The sequence below is a fragment of the Nymphaea colorata genome, chromosome 9 (genome assembly GCF_008831285.2).
Source record: "Nymphaea colorata isolate Beijing-Zhang1983 chromosome 9, ASM883128v2, whole genome shotgun sequence".
Lineage (NCBI taxonomy): Eukaryota > Viridiplantae > Streptophyta > Magnoliopsida > Nymphaeales > Nymphaeaceae > Nymphaea > Nymphaea colorata.
Window position 1 is genome coordinate 15924509 of NC_045146.1, and position 18051 is coordinate 15942559.

The 18051-nt window shown below is 35.9% G+C and overlaps 1 protein-coding gene across 5 annotated transcripts in view; it reads right to left on the reverse strand.

Annotated features, from left to right (window-relative positions):
- Positions 1 to 1295: 1295 nt before the first annotated feature.
- LOC116260292 (uncharacterized) overlaps positions 1296 to 18051 on the reverse strand; it is a 33030-nt gene continuing 16274 nt past the window's right edge. For 3 of the 5 annotated variants that reach the window (XM_031638511.2, XM_050079503.1, XM_050079505.1), the window contains 19 exons: positions 17218 to 17284; positions 15356 to 15441; positions 12944 to 13001; positions 12773 to 12868; positions 12596 to 12673; positions 11027 to 11071; positions 10406 to 10501; positions 10252 to 10332; positions 7924 to 8017; positions 5771 to 5850; positions 5533 to 5595; positions 5044 to 5181; positions 4878 to 4966; positions 3091 to 3172; positions 2897 to 2980; positions 2498 to 2572; positions 2272 to 2399; positions 1923 to 2105; positions 1296 to 1756 (listed from right to left, as the gene is read on the reverse strand). In XM_031638511.2, the coding sequence (XP_031494371.1) occupies positions 1985 to 2105; positions 2272 to 2399; positions 2498 to 2572; positions 2897 to 2980; positions 3091 to 3172; positions 4878 to 4966; positions 5044 to 5181; positions 5533 to 5595; positions 5771 to 5850; positions 7924 to 8017; positions 10252 to 10332; positions 10406 to 10501; positions 11027 to 11071; positions 12596 to 12673; positions 12773 to 12868; positions 12944 to 13001; positions 15356 to 15441; positions 17218 to 17284 (1561 nt within the window). In that variant the 3' untranslated portion in view covers positions 1296 to 1756; positions 1923 to 1984. Of the gene's footprint in view, positions 1757 to 1922; positions 2106 to 2271; positions 2415 to 2497; positions 2573 to 2896; positions 2981 to 3090; positions 3173 to 4877; positions 4967 to 5043; positions 5182 to 5532; positions 5596 to 5770; positions 5851 to 7923; positions 8018 to 10251; positions 10333 to 10405; positions 10502 to 11026; positions 11072 to 12595; positions 12674 to 12772; positions 12869 to 12943; positions 13002 to 15355; positions 15442 to 17217; positions 17285 to 18051 lie in introns of those variants that run through there. The other 2 variants (XM_050079502.1, XM_050079504.1) reach the window with 2 other exon arrangements.

Genomic DNA, 18051 nt, shown 5'->3' on the forward strand with positions numbered 1-18051 from the left:
AGCCGAGCCGAGTTGAGCCATGAGCTGCTTAGTTCGACTAGAAAGGAGCAAATTGCGACCTGAAAGTTTTCCGGGGACGCACATAGATATGAGGCACACTGGAAGGAAACTGGGCATCTTATGCTTTTGCCAACACTTGATTGAGATTCTTAGTTTAATTTATTAGAGTTAGGTGGACTTGTCCGTGGGATAGGTCGCCAGAATGGCAGCTGCTATTAGCAACGGACAGATGTTCTAAGCCATTTTAAATCGATGTTATCATTTGACTTTGAATGCTCAAATCAACTGGGAAAAGAATACCATCTAAAGCATAAGGAATAATTAAACTTTTATGGATACTAGCGCTGATGCAGATTGCACATGAATTAATATCCCTCGATCAAATAATAAAGTGTGAAATCTAACTGCCTCACAGTTTCAAGAAAAAAGGAATAAACAACGATGTAAAAGCAAAATGAACAAGAACAGAAAAGTCACTGCACATTGAATGTGGTGACTCACGAGAAGCTGTTGGGGAGAAGCAAGTCTATACATTATTGGTCAACTATTTGAAGCAACTGGGGGCTTCTTTAGAACTCAAAAATCATTTGTCCTGTCCCTATGAAAAGCATAATAAAAAGTATGCCTACCATTTTGCCAATAGAATAAAGTGCCTTCGATTTTTTGCATTCGCACATCATTTTGCGAAGCATAAAGTTGGTTCTAGATTTTCCACATTTGCCAAGTGCCACTCACCAAGAACCCATTACCAAAATTTGAAAAAAAGAAACAAATGCCTAAAAGTTTGAATTAATCACTGTAAAGCAACTCGTATGTTCACTTTTATTCATGGATGAAGAAAGTTTTACCAGCACGAGCTTATTCAGAAGCTAGGGCTTCCTAACAGTAAAAGGTGTGTAGCTCTAGCATGAATCAGGGCCGAGTAGGAGTCTCCCTCAACCTTTCACTTGGGGCAAGCGAATGTGCTTGTACTGTCAAATACCATGAAATTATATAAGATCTCGAATTAATTGGGGTCAAACCGTGATTATGACGCACAAAAGCTGATATAGGTTGCGGCATGATTTTTGTGCACTACAGTGGTTTTCAGACGCCAAAAGCTTGGCTTGTTTTCTATCCTTAACTATCAAGGATGTTTACATTTACAATCTTTCTTATTTTCTGTTGGCAATCGGGAGAAGAGGGAGCCAGTACCGAGCACTTGTAGGCAGCAGTTTTATCCCTTGGATGGACCTCAATACCCAACCGCAGGAGGCAGATAAGCATCCTTTCACTTATTCCACGAACTCAAGACATGCGTACAGTTGGAATGCATTTTCAACTACTAATCAGCTAATAAACAAGAAACTGATAAGGTTTACGGGACCATACAAGGAGGGCATGACATGCTACGCATGCTCTCCAAACAGTATGACCACTAAATAAAGCTGACACTTTATCTAAAGCACGAACATGATCTTATTAATAATGGTCAATTGAATAACAATATGATACAAGATGAAGTACAGTAACATAAGCTGAAGGCCATGGCGAACCTTGCCTATGACGCAACCCCATTGGAGCACAATCACTGTTATTCTTATATGCAACAGGTGCAACAACAATGGTACCCTTTAATCTCATTAAAACCAAAGGCTGCAGTCAGCTCCTTCACTTCAAGGGACAGGCTTCTGATTTGCGATTTGATCATCCATGGAGAAAAAATGCAACAGCTTCAAATGGTGATGCAAATACTAAAGATTTTCAGACAATAATCCTGCAAGACCACAGCCGTCCAATTATACAATTAACTAACAAGCAAAAAGTTAATCAGTAATAATGCAAATATCACTATCTTCGCTGCCAGCAAATTGAAATATAATCAGTTGAAAATATAATCTAGATACGAATACAAGTACAATTATTTTTATTTTTCAAAATACCTCTAACATATCATTTAATAATAGAGCGGTTGATCATAGCATGTGGACTCATAACATCGCCCTTATTGCAGGCCAAACCCAATTGAATTGGATATTGCAAGTTTGAGCCTGTCCTCAAGTTTAGACTTGGTTTGATACTCTGGAATCATTAGTACGTTGAAACACGTGTGTGAGGTTGGCAATCTGCAAGGAAATATGACAACTGCATTAAAGCTGCACTGCAACACCTATAAGACATCCAATGCAGTAAGAAGAAGATGATTCCGCTAATTTAGGAATGACAAAACTAAAGATTTGCGTGAAAATCAAATAAAAAACTAAATTACATAAAGTCCATGCAATGCTTTACCTGTCAGTATCATCTCCATTTCGGATAATGACAAACGGGAGACTTCCAAGACCACCAATGGGCGCTCTATCATTTCCAGTTGTAAAAAAAAGCAGTGCCTTCTTCTCTTCAAGGCTCATTTTATGTACCTATTTAGTTGAAGGCTTGAAGCTTTAAACTACACTATTGACAGAAGGATATGATATAATCTCATATTGAAAAAAAAAAAGAAAAAAAAAAACTTTACCAGCTCCCAAAACCATCTGATGACCTTGCTTTCTCTAGAGTAACCACCATCATAAACAGTAACCCGTTCTAGTGCCTGCATTCAAGTTTACCAAAATATTAGTGAAGATTTATACTGAATGGCAAAGTTTTCTACTTTGTCTTAAACTCATAATGCTACAAAAAATTGTGTTAGTACAATCCAGTACAAACGAAAATAGGAATTTCCTTAGTATCTGCAACTGTATCCATGTCATGTTTCGACAAAGGCCAGCATCATTTTGCAAGCCCTCTACCTGGATCTTCCCACTCAATAGTATCTAGAAAAGAAATTCGGTTCTCTTCATTGAGAACAATCTAAAAAGTACAAACTTTTAACAGAAGAAGCAACCATATTCAATTCCATATAACAGAATCATACATCAAAATCATAATGAGGCAAACCCGAAATCAGCAATTCCAGCTCTTCATAATAGAAAAGTTTTAGTGCATGCCCTCCACAAACCTGGATGAGACCAAGGAATAAAATTAGATGCATATGAGCAAAGATGAAAACTATGACAACATAATGGAATCTTGCGAAAGCTGTTTTACAAATAATACAATGGAAATAACCTCATGAAATGCCCTTGAAAATGCTGAAAATTGTTTAGCAATAGAATCGACCAGTAGATACTTCACATATAGCTCCACATACCTGCCAATTTTAAAAATGACATTCAAAACCAACTAGAAATTCAAGAAAAATCTCCAAAAGATGTGTTAATAGAATATGCCTCTGTGTCTCTCTGTGTGTGTGGTTGTTGTTGGGGTGGGGGGGTTGGCTTTGTTGTAATTTCAAATGTTCATGCATTTTTCTTATATATTTAAACAGTGCATGAGAATTTGAAATCATTAAAGCACAAATAGACAATCACGTGGTGTCATAATACATCTTGTCATAATTTTGGCAATGACTGCTCATAGGGCACTGGCCGCTAGCATGGTTTCACATTCTATGACATCCGAAGTCTGTACTTCAGCTTTCCCATTCGGAGCGCATCAGATTGTGTACATCCTTTAGAAAATGATGAGAGGTATTTGGTTTATTAAGTGTAAACCATCTGCAAACATCACACGGCTTAGAAAAAAATGGCAACTTCTGTAACTAGTTACAGCATAGAAGGGTGGTCCCCATGTTAAGTGAAGCAGATGAAAAAGCTGAGATGGAAAGAAAAAAAAATCATAGGATTTAATCAATGCCCCATCTTCAAGGCTTGCACAAATCCAGCATTACATCACCTTAATAGGAAGGAGAGAGATTTATATTTGTAAACAGTGATTGAAGGTTCAAATTGAGTATATGATGTTACCATAGAAACTTCAGGTTCATTGCTTGGATTGACACTGTTCTAATAGAACTGGCAAGAAATTCTTTTTACAAAAATATAGGAAAAGCCACATGATTCATTAGACTCCACATACATACTTCAGCAGCATGCTCTCTTTGCTGGAGCAAGAGAAGCTCACTGTGTCTCACAACTAGCAAGATAAATTTCGTAAGAAAAGAGAACATGGAAGGCTACACTCTGTACATGAAGACTCCGTTGCAGAAAAAACATATAACCTGGATGCATCTAGAGGTCTACACATCCAAACATGTTGATATGACCATTGACCTGGGCACTACTTGACATGCTGAGACATACTATCTTCTGACTTCAAGGTGTCTTAACATTATTGGATATATTGAACATGGTGTGCTAAGTAGTGGCTACTCCATGTTTAGGATACGGACCACTTCAAAGGTAAAGATGCCTGTGAATACATCTATGTCCTCTCAACTTCTGTTTTTATGGTACACAAGTTTGGCCCATTGTACTAGCCTCCTGAGTCTCTCCTTCGAGGGCCTAGCAAAGTCACATCTAATCTTCACATGGATGCAACAATTTGTCCAACAAACAGTTACATATGAAATTTCTTGTAAAAGAATCCCTTCAACTGTGAGTTGTGTGGCTATCAACTACCTGCACAAGCCAAGACGTATAGATCATGACAATGAGGCTGCTAACCATGGGGTTTTTACAACCATAGGTGATTGACAAGTCTGACAACCTATGAATGATTTCCTCATCTAATAAATTGAAACGGAAAAACCTTCAAATTTCTGAATGGTCACATTTTGTGTTCTTGCCTTGTGGTTTTGGAAAATCTTCTGTCTGTTTTCATATTAATAGAGGGTAGATGAGTGCCTCTGGAGATAGCACAATTTAAAGGCAGCATTTTTACTGCTTTGTTCTGGAACTCCTAAATAAGTTATAATTCATTCTGGTTTATATTTCCGTTTCAGTTCCAAAGCAGTCAAAATAAGGGAAAAGAAAAACAGAATGAAGATAGAAGGTAAGATATCTGGACCAACTTACCTTTGTCGATTTTCATTTGTTACTGGTATATCACGTCCATTAGGCAAAAGATCATGAGTACGCATCTCTCCGAAATAATCATACGTGATCTGCAATAAGAAACTTAATTATGCTCAAAGCTTGTCATGATCAGATAGTATATGAAAAATAGAGTTTGGGTGAATACCTGGAAATACAAGCAAAAGGTATCAAACACATTACCCGTGAACTCCAGAAGATGAAGCAAACCTTTAATTACATCAGGTCGCAAGTCTTTGAGATCACCCAGGCAAGGGTTTAAACCCATCATTTTCTTATAGACAACCTCCAGGCAAGAAAAAAGAAGCCATGTTTATTCCCTTTCGAAGGCCAACCAACCAACAGATAGAAAAACAAAAATTTATTCTATGTGGAGTATTAGGAAATCAACTTGTCCTCATTAAACTCCATTTCTGCAATGCAGTCCCTATTCAACAACCATGGCATATATGGCCCATATTTGAAACATATGGAATTTAAGGGGTATTCTGGTTTCATGGTTAGTTATGACAAAAACTACACAAGCATCCACATTGAATTAATTTTCAAAAAGTTCACTGCATTACCAACCAGGGAAGCGCACCTACCTGAACAACAAGGGCAGCAAAAAAATTGAAAAAATGTGTGAAGAAAATACCTTTGGAAGGTGGAGATCAAGAATGATGCCATTATAAATTGCCAACCCCAAAATTGTTCCAACCTATAAAGATTCACTTGTCAGAAAAACTGAAGCAGAAAGGCCACTAGGAAGAAAAGATATCTGCAGTTATCAATGGTTATTATATGCTTCTAGAAGAAAACCTGCAGATACCAAAATATACATAATTACGCACACCATGACATGTGGGCATCAAAAGCAAAAGAATAACACTCACCAACCAAAACTCATGCTCAGAATCAATCGAATTTGCATTGAACCAAAAATTCCTTGTTTCATCATTGTATACAAACATACCTACACCATTACCAAGATACATTGTCAGTATATATGGGGAATCATTCTTAAAAAGGTCAATCATCATACTAGTATTGTCCAGCTCTGTCACTAGTTGTTACGAGGAATTCTCTGTTGTTCCTTCCAAGTACAACTATGTGGAGTGTTAATATCTATGTTTACCATTACGTTTGAAGAAGACCATAAAGGTAGTTTTGGTCCCCATCGTATTCATAAATTTTGAAAAATACAAGATTATTAGTTGCTAATTTTACATATGTGAATGTTGCTTCTAACAATTATGGCACAGATAAGACAGATCCAACAGAAAGCAAAAGATGGGTATTAAGGAACCCAATTTCTGAAATAATAGTGAGGGCTCGCAGAATGAGTACCTAATGTTTACATATTTAGATGCTGTTTCTGACAAGGAATGCACAAATAAGAGACATCCAACAGAAACAAGTTGGAATCTTAGACAAAAATGAACCTAATTCATGACATAATAATGAATAGGGTTCATAAAATGAGTACACTAATTAGGCCAGAACTTGATGTAAGTCCTTCAAGCACATAAGGAGCTAGACAGGCTCAGACATGGATCATATGGATCATGTCCATTATGGTACTCCACCAATTCTCATTCAACTGGTCCTATTTTTGTTATTTAACAAACTTCGCAATTGAACTATAACTTTTCTCAAGCAAGCATTTTTTTTCTATAATTTTTCAGCTACACTATAATCATTAAATCTTTATGAGATATAATGCCAACTACATTTATTAAATCAAGCCAATCTTCAAGAATTTTCTAGATGCTAATATTCTGAAAAATCAGTTTCCAACTACAGAAGGTGGAAACTTCCACCCCAATGAAATAGTAGATGCAATCTTCAGTCCAAGAATAGATAAGACATATAGCTTCATGAAAGCACTTAGAGAAACCAATAAAAACTTAATCGGGTAGACCCAAGATCAAGGTGAATGAAGGGCTCAAGCACAAGCAACCTATATAATGAATTATGCTAGCGTAACTGGGTAACATGATTTACAGAAACGACAAACTTCAAATGTACTCAAAGCCAACTTATTTTCCGATGCCAAGTTGTTGGATGATAGCGCTGCAGATATTTAGGGTTGTCATCAGCTATTTTTCTGAAGCTTCCAGTAAGATTAATACATAAGGGCATGAAAGGGCATTCAAATGGAGTACCCACACAATTTAGCTTTCCCGTCCTGAAAGCTCCAACTAGAAAAGCAACATACAAGTTCTCGTAGATAACACCTTCCAGTAACACAAAAAATTATAATGCCCAGCTGCATCAAAAGTACTGAAGCTCATGCCAATCTTTTCACTGACATATGATTTTATTGCATCTCAATATGCTCATCAACATCTTGACTTCTCCTACCCTTTATTTCTGGCTCAAAATTTACCTACAATAAGTTCAAGTACAGTTCATCAAGGGCTCTAAGATACATCCATTGCGAGGTCGTGGTGGTCATCTTAAATTGCTTCTTCTGCTGCCAGCTCTTCAAACTGATTATTTATTTGTTAGTTCTCACGAGCGTGTCTGCCTGTCGTCTGTACTCCTTTAGGTTCAACTCACACACTTGACCAACAGCACACAGATGGGTACAACTTGGTGCAAACTAAACTGACTGTCCACTTTGTGGTACTTCATTTTGAGTGAGAACCATTCATTATTTGGTATTCAAAAGCAACAGAAACTCTTAGGCGATGCAACACAGACACAACTTAACATGAAACATAAAATGCTCTAAACATCCAACATTCATGCCCAGGAAAAACAATTGCCTTCAGAATAGGAAGTGAATAACAAATGCTAATTTACATGTGTCATCAATTTCAATAAGGCATTTTAAAAATGGGAAATCACTTGCATTCAGGAATCCATGTATAGAAAGGGAAGAAGGGGGAGTGTCCAAGTGATAAACAAGACTGACAACACATAAAATAATACATCAATTAATTGATCCATTTACAGAAAGGGAAGAAAGGATTTAAATGATGAACATATACACAAAATCATAGATTTAAATGAACAACACTGATTACGCACAAAATCATACCATATCCTGCATTAAAAAGATCGCGCACTAAAATCTCAAAAAATTCTTTCCTTACACCCCCTTCATCCACACCTTCTTCACCCTCAAATATCACCTGAAAGACAACGACAATACGAAAAAAAGTCATAATTCTATTGAAGCTTGTGCTTTGACCACAAAAAAAAAAAATCAAGAATATAGAACAATGGCCAACAACTAGTAGCATATATCACAAAGTATTTGAAGCTTGTGCTTTGACCACAAAAAAAAAAAAAAAATCAAGAATATAGAACAATGGCCAACAACTAGTAGCATATATCACAAAGTATTCTCTTGGGTTGGACAATGAAGGATTATGCTTAATTCACTGCAGTTGTTCTGAAAACTTGCATTACCAATAGTCAGAGTCCCAGTGTAGAAGATGTTCCTTCATGAGGCAGTTCCAATTTTGTAGATCTTCTAAACCCTATGGAGTTACTGATTGATCAACTATAAGCACTTCTTATACCGATATACTTCATCTATCTGATTATGTCATGCATGAACAACATGATGACCTAGATTGGATAAAATGTGCTCCAAGTATTTTTCAGCCATAAATATCGCCAATATGTTGAAAACATTGTATTATCTACAAGAACAACATCCCAATCACTAAAGAATAAATGTTATGATATTTCAAACTATAAGACCTAGGATAAATATTATGACATCATTGTCGGCAATATCATGGAACTAAGGATTAAACGTGTTATCTACAACTTAAGTATATATCATTTCTTCTTCTCTATTTATTTCACTTTTAGAAAGTTTCCTAATGGATTATCTAGGTTTACATTTACACAATACAAATAAAATATTATTTCTTAGTATTCTTACCCTTTCAAATTTTAGGAAATTGGAATGCATAACAATTCTCCTAGATTTTCCCAAGAAACCACTTTAAAAAATCATGAAGGAAGAAACTGCTAAAACTGTCTTACAGTATCTGTGGCTAGGGAATGTAAAAGCAGGTACCAAACTCACATAATCAAGCTCAAATAAAGAATCTGACAGATAAGCACAAGAATAATTCTCACGCCAGTGGACTGCGTTAAAAAATAGGATCTTTATTAAGTCCAAAATACTAAGTATTAGTCAAGAAGGAGGAAACCCCTATATATACTGCTCAGTTGCAGCCATTGGGCAGCGCCAACAGCTACATTTGCAACTGATAGAGCTAGATCGCCAGCTCAGTCCTGGTCAAACATCAAAACTCTCAGGAACTGAGATACATGGACAAAAGCAATCTTTAAAAAAATTAAAAATAAATACCAAAAAAAAAGACAGATCTATATGCTTCTCCTACATACAAACTATATTTATGTCATACATGTATACAGCAATAAATATAAAAGTATTTACATATAATTAGTAACAATCCCCCGACCCACCTCCTCCCCCAAAAACAGCTTATTGGTGAGCCAAACCGAAAGTTTGCAAACAAGAGCATGAAACCTTGGAGAGGTTAAACTTTGGTGATGAAGGCCGCCACTAGAAATTGTTCGGTACAATAGGCCAGACAAATACTCTTCTTCAAATATCTTCTCCTATATAATTTAATCCATCTTAATGTACTTAATCCTCTCATGAAAAGTATGATTGCTGATGTATATTGCACTATTGTCATCACAACATAACTTCATAGGATTTGAAGAGTAATGCTCACATCTTGAATCAACTGCTTCAATCGAACAATCTCCATTTTAGTTGTAGTCATTGTTATATACTTGTTTTAACTAGAGGTGTTGAAAATCGTTCTTCAAGATTTTGCACTTGCAATGATATTCAACTTTCTACAACTTTAGGTCAAAAAAGTGTGTCACCATGTTCCCAAGTGTCGACTTTTAAGAACCACTATGTTCTATAAAACTTGTCCATATTGTATTATATTTTAGTATCTTTATCCGCGTGACAGCTTCTCTTTTCAGATTGGACATAGGTTTGCTCTAACATAGATGCACGAAGACATGCTCTAGTACCACACCATGGGTTAATAAGATGACAAAACCCCCTTGGGTATATAATAATCATGATCCGGATCCCTACAGGTTAGAGGTTAGTTCTTCCTGGTACCAGGTTAGGGACGTACAAGGACCTGCATATTTTAAGCAAAAAGTGAGGAAGGAAACAGAGGGGAAAACCTAACTGCATGTTACAGTAAACACATTCTCCAGTGAACATTATACAGTTGCAAAGAAAGAGGAAGTATCTGAATTTAAGCAGACATTCTTTTGTATAAGGCATGCCATACAATATCATACATTAAGAACTACAATGGAAATTGAGTAGCAAAGCAATAATATGAACCTTCAAAGGCTTCTTAAACTCATCATGATGTGAAGTAGACAATTGTCGCAATGTGTCAGCAACTAGATTGCTACGGCGTACCTAAGCAGAAAAAGTATTGCAATTAAATCAAGAAAATCATTGGTTGAACAGTGAAGGAGCAGAGAAATTCTACCCTCAGTATAAGGAATGGATTTGTGGCAGCATGCAGGAAGACATGTTGGAATACAGCCCTCTGTACTGAAAGTTGCTTGTGAATTTCAGCTTCAGCCTGGGTCATAAAAACATGATGACATATTGAGGATACTGAAAACAAAAACCATATATAGAACTCAAACATCATCTATCAGACTGTTGTACTTGTGTCTTATTGCTATGTATTTGACTGTAGCATTGGTAGAATCAAGCTAATAAGAGTTTATACATCTTCTCCTTCCATGTTTTTGGCAGAAGCACAATGACTTCAATGCAATAGTGCAAGACAACAAGGAATTGGCGAAATTGTTCTGGGGACGAATGTCCAACGTTTTTTCTTTTGGACAACCTTTTGCATGGGGAAGACCTCCCACCCTATGAAATTCAAATTGAAAGTACACTAATGATCATTTATTACTCCTCAGCAAGAAGGGGGGAAAATAAAAAACCATCAGGGTCCTTCAGTTCATCTACCATAAAAAGAAAACCTAATGAATAAATGAGAAGGTAAACAAACAAAAAGAAGCAAAAAAGTGGAATTTGTCACACAGACTAGTTCAATATACCAGACTAGCACTGCTAAACAAGATTAACTAGGTACCTGTAAAATTTGGCTTTTAGCTTCTGGAGTAAGCAGAAATGGTACCTAACAAGGGGAAAAGGGATTGTTAACCATGTGATAAATTAAAACAACAAACCTACTTCAAACAACATTCTGCAGAGGTGGAGGACGATAAAGCAGCTAACAGACATACACATGGCATGTCTACTTCAGCAAACTAAATTCAAGCAATATAAACAACAATAGAACCAGAATGATACCCTTTGACATATTTCTTTCACTAACAAGCATCATTTGCCGTGCATCTTGATGTCAGTTATCAAATACACAATCAGAACATGTCATCATGTCCAAGAAAGCAAAATTTTTAAACTACAAAAAGACTTGAGGTAATAGCCAACAAGAAGCAAGAAATTTTTCCTTTTATTTCCTTTCAATGACTCATAATAACAGTGTTGGTATATGGATTTGCACAAATGCTAACTGAACATATTCATGAAATGTAGTACCAAAGTTCATATCTAGGCCTTGACAAGCAAGTGATTCAAGAGGGAAATAGGCTAATATCTGCTATTGTACCTACTAAAATACTTTAATGGCTACAAAGCTAATATGAGAAAATTCAAGATCATGTACACATGAAATATTATTTATTTTTATATGACCTGACATAGCTATGGCTCTTCTCATGCAAGCTGGTAGAATTTTGGTTTACAGATATGACTTTTCCCATGATAAGTTCAGCAGAATTTTGGCTGGATCAACATTTTTTACCTCTCAGATGGGTTCGGACAGAACCGCACAGTTCTAAATTTCTAATAAAGATTCAACAAACCAGCATGGATAGCCGTAAGCCTAAATAAAGACAACAGATCTCATGAAAAGGGAAGTAAGATGTGACAGGTTATGAAGCAGACAGCTAGCAACTATGTAATATAGGTATAACTGGAACCTGCCAACACAAGCACCAACAAAGTAACGGTTCAGTTGGTCATGATGCAGATACAGTACTAAAACCAATATAATAACGAGGCAGAGAACATTTTGGTAACACCCTAACTTGGTTTTTCCATCCAAAAACAATCACTCAAGAAGAGCTGTATGTGTGAAACATGCTTTCAACCAGTCCAGCTTTTGGGACTGGTACTATTTCTCCATTCATTTTTAATATCTTTTACTCATTTTCTCTACAGTTTACCTTACGGATGTAATCTTTGCATTCAAAGCATTATGAATCTACAAAAAGCTGTTGTTTACAAATGTGCCAATGAGATGGTCAGAATCTTTTTGGTTTCTAAAACTCATTTTACATGGCCAGAAAAACTGAATTTTATGTTAATTTTTTAACATGCAGATCACATCCAAGTAATTGCTTTTTCAGAAAAAAAAAAAAAAAAAAGATAATTAAAGATAAAGGATCTAGTCAGACCACTACCAAATGGGACTGGTTTAAAGCATCTCTCTCCCTCAATATGTGTGTGTGTGTGTGTGTGTATTTTCCCCTTGCCTTTTACTTAGAGTATCTTCAGACCCGAATACACACGCAACCATGCCCCCCCCCCTCTCTCTCCCACCCCATTAAAAAGCAAGTGTCATGGATTCCGTCACCTGACATAAAGAAACAAGTTTGCTTCTTGACTTGTCATGAAGAACATCAACCCACTTCATAAGCTCTTTCTGCCAAAACTGCGAAGAATTTAGAAAGAAAAGTAAGACGTGAAGGAGATGCATTGTTCATCCCTGCAAAGAACAAGGAAAAAAAGTGGAAAGCCAGAGAAATTATACCTTTAGCAAATTATTACTACTAATCGTGGTATTGTAAAATTCTGTGTATGGAACCAAATGGGTGAGCTTGTTAGCATCATTAAGGATTGATAAGACCTGCATTATTTACTCATTTAGGAAATGGCAATCAAATCACTAAATCTCATTAAAATCCCAATTGCAAAAGATAACCTTCATTGCTGACACAACATCTCTAGGCATGTCCCCATCAAAGCCCAAGACGTTCTTCCTGTTAGGCAATACAAAACTAGGTCAAAACTGCAGATAGGCACCATCAAACAATTGTCCAATACATTTTTCCCATGGAAGAAGATTGGGTTTATCCTTTCTCCCACCAAAAAATTTCTCAATAAAATTCTCCACCACTTAAGATATGAGAATCTTAGAAAATAAATCGCAAAGGTCTTAATGATATTTAAAAAGTTATACCAAGAGGAACTTTGGACTTCCATACATGGATAGAGGAAATGGAACAATAGCCATCCGGAGTAGATAAGAACAAGTACATTCATAGGTCAAAAGACTCAAAATATGCCAAAAAATCATATGTTGAAATATGCCAAAGGCTACACTTAAGCTTATTTTGCTAAACAAGGAAATTTTCTTGAATTAAACACATAACACAACTATCAAATCACACCTAGAGCTTCCTTGTTTAGCAAGTGAGACAACACCCACAATCCTATGGGTAAAATGTCAATGGAGCTTGGCCTTCCTCTTGAAGACAAACGAAGCATGAAACCACAAATTTGGCTATATTTACTATTTAATGAACTACATAAGTAACATTTAATGGAAGGTACATTCTTTATAGTGTATAATAACAGCACTATAGCAAAGACAGAGCTCTTTGGCATAAGTAACAAACTCAGATGCATATCATAACTAGTATCAGTTGGGTCCACTTCATAACCTAACACAACTCAAAAATCATAGATTTTGTTAAAACTTTTTATCCCAAAAATAAATTAAGATACAAAATAAAGGTAGAAAACATAATAATAAATAATATTAGATACAAAATAGGCTACAATTTCACAGCCAAAAGTAGACAATGGTAAAAAGTCCAATGCACAATAAACAACCATGTGCCAAGACTAACCAACATATTTCAGCAGAAGCAATTAAATATTAACAACTTATACTACCTAGCGCTTGAAGAAATGCAAAATAACAATATTTTTACCTGTGATTTGATCCTCAAACAAATTTTTTTTCAAACACGAAGAGACGCAAAAAGAAAGACCATCAAAATGCTAACTTTAAGCCTTTTCTTTTATCCACGAACGTGTGCCTACTGCATATACAACATGTAACACATTTGATATTCCCCTCTATTGAAATAGTATCCAAATGACCAACCCAAAGCATGATAACAAACCCTTCTCAGTTCTCACACAAGCACGAAGGCTCAAAAAAAATTTAAATAAAAAACATTTTATTCACAGAAATGCTTAACAAATGCATTGGGAGCTGAGGGAGTTAACCTTCATTATACAAAAGAAGGAGGCTAGTTGAGCAAGCCTTATCAGAAAATCCAACAGCCCCATTTAGAGCCATAGAAGCTGCCCAACGGTCAGCTTAGACATTGTCAAAGGCCACTCTTGACATAAACAGAAAACAATAACAAAAGAAAGACAAAACAGGTTACATCACTACCTACATGCAGGGGGGCAAACTTGTCTCATATATACACACACACACATGCACATAAGCATGTACCTGACTACGCATATTATACATTTGGTAAGTCACAAGTGTTGATGATCTAAAAGACGAAAATAATGGGAAGATAAAAAAAAATGAAAAGAAGAGGAAAGTTTTGCCACATTTTAAAAAAGAAGACCAAATTGAAAGTACTGCATTTTTATGTTCTTTTGCATTTTTCCAAAAGAATTTTAATATATTTTAAAAAATTTATGTTCATTTAATATTTTAATGACTATTCTGGATTTTGTTCAATGTTTGTTTAAGGAAATTAGTAGAAAACTGAAATGTTCTTTATTATCTATATATATGTAAACTCTGAATTCACAAAATTTTTCCTAGAAAAGACAAACTTCCATTTAAAGCCCAAGAAAAACCCTGCAATAAACAAATGAGGACTATACCTGTGAGTCTGTGACAAAATTATCTATGAATAGATACTGTATTGTGTAAAAACTATAAGCATATGGACAAATAGACATAATTTAATACTGTTTGATATAGCTAAAAGTTGATAGGGCATCTGCCTCAAAGTTTCTGTTGACAGGGCAGAAGAGAATGTCTCAGATGTTCTATATGCGACATTCTCTTCCAAGCATTCAAAAGTGCCATTAGCAATTAAGATTTTGTCATACTCAAGGAATTATGTTCGTGACTTGTAAGAAGGAAAGCACCTTTACCTAATGCATATAACTTTAGCGCTCATGTCAGGAATAACTATGCCCAGTGTTGGCCTACAAGGCTCTGCTCTTGGATCAGAATAATTAGTTGAGTATTAACATGATGGGTCTTATGCCTTCAAAGTAATCCACTTTACAGCTAGTTCATGTTCACAAACTAGACAAAGACTCTCAGACACCTATCTGAAGCAATTACCTGCTAGAAAGATATTTCTGCACACCTCTGATGAATCTTCCACCAAAAACTTCTTTAGGATATGCTTCTAGCCATTCAATAATTGTCTGTCAATTCAACAGACAATGAAAGTTGTTATGTCATTATCACACGGCACATAACACAGGTGGCTAGAATCAACAGGACAAAAGTAATCGATATCCAAGCAAGGTAAACAACTAAAGGCTAGAATTGCACATTTTCTCTGGTTACAAAGAAATTACATGATTTCCAACTGGGCAACAAATTTTCCCAAGGCAAGGGCAACCAGATGCTTAAAGGTTTAACCAATTGTTCCGCTATTCATAATTAAAAGAGAAGATCTATCTTTATATCAAAAATACATGGTAAACACAAAAAGTTCATGCCATCTAACGAGTTACATTTATTGGTCTCTCTGGCTTGGATAACAATTGCCTGGCAGCAAGTCCACTAACCACTGTGACAAAAGTGGCCCTAGGCTATCTGCTATAAGCATTGCCAAGTGAAAAAAGCAACCTGGAAGTTGCAGATCATTGTTCTAAAAGTTCATCTGGCATACAAACAGTATAAATCATATCAAAGAATCCAGCAACACCTCAACGTATTCAAGTATCTAAAACAGAAGCTAAATCAAGCCAATGGTTCTCTTGGTTATATGCATAATATCGAGAAGTCAAATGAGTATTTTATGTCAAATAGGTGCGGGTTGTGGGGTGGCAGCTTTCAGAAAAAGTTGGGACATGCAGCAAGGGTATATATGACATAGAAATTGTTCACAAACAGTAAACAGCAAACAGACTTGTCCACAGCCAATAGACTTGAGATTAAACTAAAAAAAACAGAAAAATATGAGACACTAAGAAAGGTTATTATTATAAACCATATTATACAATACAATAGATTAGGACAAACAAAAAACAGATTATACAATCACCCAGTATAAAATCTTATAACAGACTATGCAATAAAGCAGAATAAATAAAACAAAAAAAAAATGAAACACACATATCTGTATCATAGCATTCTTTTATTTTTTCTCAATAAAGAGGATCACCTCAGCTGATTTTGCAGCTTAAGAAAACAAAAGAAATAGATGATTATGGTTCAACAGGCTTTGTTTTACTTTTATAAAACAAATGCCTGAAAAGGGGGTCCTGTGAGAGAGGAGGTGATGCCTGACAAGACGAAATGCTCGAAAAGGAGGTCCTGTTGAACCCTAATATTATGCTGTTGATGTGAGTCAGGGGTGAACCCAATTTTGGGCAAAAAAAAAAAGCTGGAGTGCTGATCACACCAGACTCCGTACCCACCTGGTGTAGGCACAGGTGTGGGCACTATTTCAAAGGCATCCGTGTCACCTAGAAAGTATTTTATGAGCAACCACAAATGTAAGCCACGTCAGAATCCCATAAAATATTTGAAAAAAAAAACATGATGGAATGAAAAATGAAATAAAAGGTGTCATAGCCAATGTGATAAAAAGTAATCTTCCCTTTCAATCAAAGCTGAAGATATTCCCTTCCAAGCACTATTTTCAACACTCAGAGTTGCATGAAATGTTTATCAGAAAATGGAGATAACAAGCATCATAAACCAAGTATGGCAGAAAAACAAGTCATGTACAAGGTAAAAAAGTGTGAATAATCAACTCTAAAAGTCACAGAACAACAGGAACCCACAGGAAAAGACAGAAGAAAAGGAAGAAGCTACAGTTTAGCAAATTTATGTTCATTTCATTTCTTTGTGACAAAAATGGAACATGTAAGAGCTATTTGCAATGGACTATGCCTTCCTGACAATGATTAATGAATAGCATCTGGACTACAGAAAAAAAAGGGGGGGGGATACCATGAGAGACTCACATTTCTCACTGTTGGAGAAATACATTCAAAAATGGAAAACAGTTTGGTGGCAAGAGCGTCTCCAGGCCTACATTCCAACAAAATAAAAGCATAGAAACCTGTCATTAGATCAAAATCATAAAACATAAGCTTTGAACAAGAACCTTATAGAAGTTAGAGGCCAATAGCATATTCTAGTGAACCAAAAAAAATTGATAGAAACAAATTCAGCGGCAAATGCAGTCCCATGCAAATAATTGTCTAGCTTTCGCTAGTTCTCTTCAAAGTTACCGGAGCCAGCTATCACCAGACTTAAACAAGCATGAGCTATAGGGTAGCCAAATTTGATGTCATCATAACTGTAGCAAAATGACAAAAAGTGATGGCAAACTTATGATACTCCTAGAAAACAGCAGCCCATGAGGGAAAGGATGATAAGTTTTTTAAGTGAAAGCACCATCACAAGTTCCAAAAAGGCCTTAAGATGATAAGGTCAGGAACTAAAACACCACCCCATTGTCCAAGCACACTTTTGCTTCCAATGTGGACATGTTCTCCCGTTGTTGATAATAACTAAAAATGGCTAAGCTGAATGTATTTTTACAGGACGACTAATTGCAGCATATAGCTAGTGAATATCAGATCCTATGCACGTGGTGTCCCTCTATATGCTCATAGCCAACAATCTTATCAAAGTAATAGGAAAAAATTCCATCACAATATTCTCAGAAAAAATCCCAAACACCAACATTTATAACAGCTAAAGGACTTTGGCACTTTAGCAATAATCCAAAACCCTAACAAGAAATAGAAATCTGGACAGCATACATGATGTCCTTTAAAAGGATTAAAGAG